This window comes from Poecilia formosa, unplaced genomic scaffold (genome assembly GCF_000485575.1).
Source record: "Poecilia formosa unplaced genomic scaffold, Poecilia_formosa-5.1.2 Scaffold1158, whole genome shotgun sequence".
NCBI classification, from domain to species: Eukaryota; Metazoa; Chordata; class Actinopteri; order Cyprinodontiformes; family Poeciliidae; genus Poecilia; species Poecilia formosa.
Window position 1 is genome coordinate 3874 of NW_006801097.1, and position 4565 is coordinate 8438.

The 4565-nt window shown below is 35.2% G+C and overlaps 2 gene segments (V, D, J or C); both read left to right on the forward strand.

Moving 5' to 3' along the window:
• Positions 1 to 244: 244 nt before the first annotated feature.
• On the forward strand, positions 245 to 1055 carry LOC103132610 (Ig heavy chain V region XIG14-like). The segment is given in 2 exon segments: positions 245 to 325; positions 412 to 1055. Coding segments are annotated over 2 exon segments (351 nt in total).
• Positions 1056 to 2207: 1152 nt separating this feature from the next.
• On the forward strand, positions 2208 to 2683 carry LOC103132614 (Ig heavy chain V region PJ14-like). The segment is given in 2 exon segments: positions 2208 to 2253; positions 2337 to 2683. Coding segments are annotated over 2 exon segments (393 nt in total).
• Positions 2684 to 4565: the final 1882 nt, after the last annotated feature.

Below are 4565 nucleotides of genomic sequence, written 5' to 3' on the forward strand. Positions count from 1 at the left end.
TCTCAGAATGAGTCAGAATGAGTTAAACACAAAAAATAAAATATTGTTTCTGTTAATGATATGGTGACAATTATTATTATTATTTTTTAAATCAACACTAAATTCAATGACAGTCATCCCTTCATACAGACTGAAAGATCAGGCAAATGCTTCATGTAGCTAACATGTCTGAAAAAACTCCCCACACTGACTCTTTGTCATTATGCAAATTTCATGCTCTGGTTAAAGGATTTGATGCTGGCAGCTGCAGCACATTTGAAACTCCATCAGATCACCAACATGTTCTCTGTCACTTTGCTGCTGCTGCTGCTGGCTGCTGGAGCCTGTAAGTCTCACTGAGACTAAAACCATATGAATGCACTGAATTTATTCTCACTGCCACCTTAATGTTTAATTTTTTTTCAATCTCAGGTGTGAAGTGTGAGCAGCTGACACAGCCAGCCTCTGTGACTGTGCAGACAGGACAACGTCTGACCATCAGCTGTCAGGTCTCTTATGATCTGGGCAGCTACTACACAGCTTGGATCAGACAGCCTGCTGGGAAAGGACTGGAGTGGATTGGGATGAAATATACTGGAAACTCACACTACAAAGATTCACTGAAGAACAAGTTTAGTATTGATTTAGATACTTCCAGTAAAACAGTGACTCTGAACGGACAGAATATGCAGCCTGGAGACTCTGCTGTATATTACTGTGCCAGAGAGTCACAGTGACACAAACCAGCAGCAGAGCCGTACAAAAACTTCTCACAGCCTGAACTTGAAAAACACACCAGAGGAGGAGCTCAGAGACCACTGAAGATTTGAAATCTGATCAGTGCAAAAAAATTCCTAAAGCAATTACAGCATGCATCAACTTTAATGAATTTTGCAAATATTTCTTAAAACTTTTATGAATATTCATACTTTTACAACCATGAAAATTTTATATTTTCATCTGCAATTAATGAGTTGTGAAACTACTGCATACATATCCTAACAGTTTTTTTCTTGAAATTATGACGCTTTAATTACTTAAAATATTGCAAAAGCCGGAAATAAAGCATTACCCAATAGAAATGGCAGACTTCAGTGAATTGAACCTCAGCAAACTTTTATCCTTGGAAAATAATCTGCAAGGAATTCAGGATTAAATAGATTTTCACCCTCAGGACCATGTACAGATGGAAACTAGGGAATAAACACTCATTCTGATCATGTCATTCTGTTAAGCCTATGTCAAGCTGACACATCAGTACTGCATTTGTATTTATGTTCAGCATAATTTTACAATTAAACGCTCGTCAGTGGTTGTATTCTAACTTAGACCTGGTGAATATAAATGGACATCATGATCAGATTAATTAATCTTTTGCTAATAAATGATGCATTTGGATTATTTAATCAGAATAAATTTCAATCTGATCAATGAATTTTGTGGATGTAAACATAGCTACTGATGATTATCCCTCATTCAAATTTTAATCTTAAGTTTTCACCCAACAGGTATGAACTGTTAACGACGAACAAGGCCAACCTCTTTTATCCAGCTACAGAGACAAATTAATTTAAGAATAAGTAATGCATATTTTCCTTGAAAGACAAGCTGATGTTATTCTTTTAATATTTTCTGTTAATACGACATAAAATCCAGGTAAAATTTTACCAAATGCTGCTGTAACGAACAGACAGATCCCAGCAAAGTTTGGCCAAATCGAACAAACTGCCTCTTTTAAAGACGTCATGCTGTCAGGAGTAGAAGAAAAGAAACTCTTATGAGATAAACTTCAACTTGTTCTCTGTAGCTCTGCTGCTGCTGGATCTTGTACGTCTCCCTGAGTCAGACATTTACAGCACAATCACAAATAACATATTGATAACTGTTTAATTAGTAAACCTAAATTTAATATTGTCTTGTGAAGCATGAACAGCTGACAAAACCAGCCTCCCTGTGAAAAAAGAACCACAATATTTAGGGTTCATAATCAGACAAAGGAAACTGATATAATGTTTAACTTCCCTTCTCTTAGAAGAAAATCAGCATTATTGGTTCAGACACACTGGTTCTGTATCCTGGTGGAACAAAATGGATAAAGTTCCCCTCAATATGTAGCAGACGTACTGATTGGCTTGTACATTATTATGCAAATTAAACACATAGACATTAATTAGTGCTGCCGACTGCAGAAGAAGAGAAACTCCCATCAGATCATCTTCACCACCACCATGTTCTCTGTAGCTCTGCTGCTGCTGCTGCTGGCTGCTGGATGCTGTGAGTCTCACTGAAAAAGAAACATTTACAGCTTGATCACACTGAATAAAAGTGGTTCAATTTTTAATGTTTTTTCTCTCTAGGTGTAAAGTGTGAACAGCTGACCCAGCCAGCCTCTGTGACTGTGCAGCCAGGACAACGTCTGACCATCAGATGTCAGGTCTCTTATTCTCTGGGCTACTGGACAGCTTGGATCAGACAGCCTGCTGGGAAAGGACTGGAGTGGATCGGGATGAAAGACACTGGAAGCTCATACTACAAAGATTCACTGAAGAACAAATTTAGTATTGATTTAGACACTTCCAGTAACACAGTGACTCTGAATGGACAGAATATGCAGCCTGGAGACTCTGCTGTGTATTACTGTGCCAGACTAGACACAGTGACACAAACAAGCAGCAGAGCTGTACAAAAACCCCTCACGACCTGAACACCTGCTCTACAACTATTGACCAGAGGAGGCGCTTTTAGACAATTAAATGAATATATTTAAAAGGAAATGTTTTACACAGCTTTGGAAAATGTTTAAAACAAATAGCTATCAGGTAGATTCTGCAATTATTTGACCTATTATACATTGATTTTTCAACATGGTCTTTTTTTTGTAATGCTATAGGCCAGTGGTTCCCAAGGTCGGTCCTTGAGGGCTGGCAACCTGCATGTTTCAGTTCTCTCCCTGGTTTAGCGCACATGGATCAAATGATGGCTCATTAGAAGGTCTAAGATGAACACCGACATGCTGAAAAGGTTGTTACTACCACCAGGGAGAGAACTAAAACATGCAGGATGCTGGCCACTGCTATAGGCCCTTCGTATTACTTTGTGACAAAACTATTTATTTCTTGTGTCACAGAATGTTATGTAATTATGAAAACTGCATACTGACTTTAACTAACACTGAAATTAGATTGTTGAGTGGCTTATATACATTTTACCCTTAAATTATGACATTTAAATACATCCGGTGAATTAAATTTTTGACATAATATGCCCTACCTTTGCTCCACAGCTGTAAGTCAAGAACTAAAAAAAACGTGTCATGCCAAACAGAAGATGAACAAATCAAAATAAACAACCATAAATAACAAAAAAACACACCACTCAACTAAGAAGACAATTAATGAAAGGTTTAGGACTCTCTTCAAATGGCTGACACTTGAGACTCACATAATTCAACACACAACAAACTAAAATAAAAAGTTTTAATTTAACAAATATATGAAAAACAGCAAATAAATCAATTAAAGCGAACAAACCACATGTAAACAGATATTATTTCCTGATTAGCTACCATATGGTGGACAGGAAAGACATCCACATAAAATACTTAAAAGTTGATTTTATTAGTGATCAAGGTTCTCCTGATTAAAATGTTTAGCATTTCACAGTTCAAAAACTATTGCAAAATTTTGAGATATAGAACAATGTACAAGGAAACTGGGTCAGAAAAACTTAAATGTTTGAGCAAACAAAAGTTTGATTATGGTCCCTTGTAATGTAAGAAGAAATGTCACCACAAAACTACAAATGTGAAGCACAATTAACAACAAAAAAAACTAAATAAAAATAAAAAACAAACAATTAAGCAATGCAAGTAAGTTTCTTATTTATTTTGAGAATCACTGTAGTTCATAACAAATAAACTATTGTCACATTAGGGCTCCTTTAGTGACAGGCTGAATCATCGTTAGTGCACAAAGGAGCATTAGCACATGTCCTTCCTCCTAGCACCTGTTCAACTTTATAATCATCACTACTCCTAACAAACTCATTACATTTTTCATTCCTGCTGATACTTGCAGATTTTCTCATTTAAAATAATATTCCTGATTTTATGTTTAATATTGCTATTTGATTCAAATTTTAATTAATTGCAATCAATTCATTAGAAACTTCTAATTAATTAAGACATTATTTTAATCCTGATTAAAAATCATAATTAAATATAAGTCTTATCTTTTCCAAAAAGAGTGGTGACACACATTTATAATATTTTTCATGCCTCAAAGCTATTGTGCACGGTTTTGGAATTTGAAACAAGTCTGAAGAAAATATGGATATTTTTAATAGGGAATAAAAATACTGTTTAGAAGGGAAAATCATTTCCTGTTAATATGAAATGCTACTCTGAAAACCAGAAGTGCCTTGAGTTATGAGAAAAATATGAACTCTTTAAGACTTAAAGCCAGAACAAAAGTTTTAAAAACAAAATATTTTATTGTTTTACGATCACACAATCAGTTCAGTTTTAACTTCATAAGTTCAGTGGTGTAGAACTGTCACATTGGTTTGTCAAAATAATTAAAAAAATA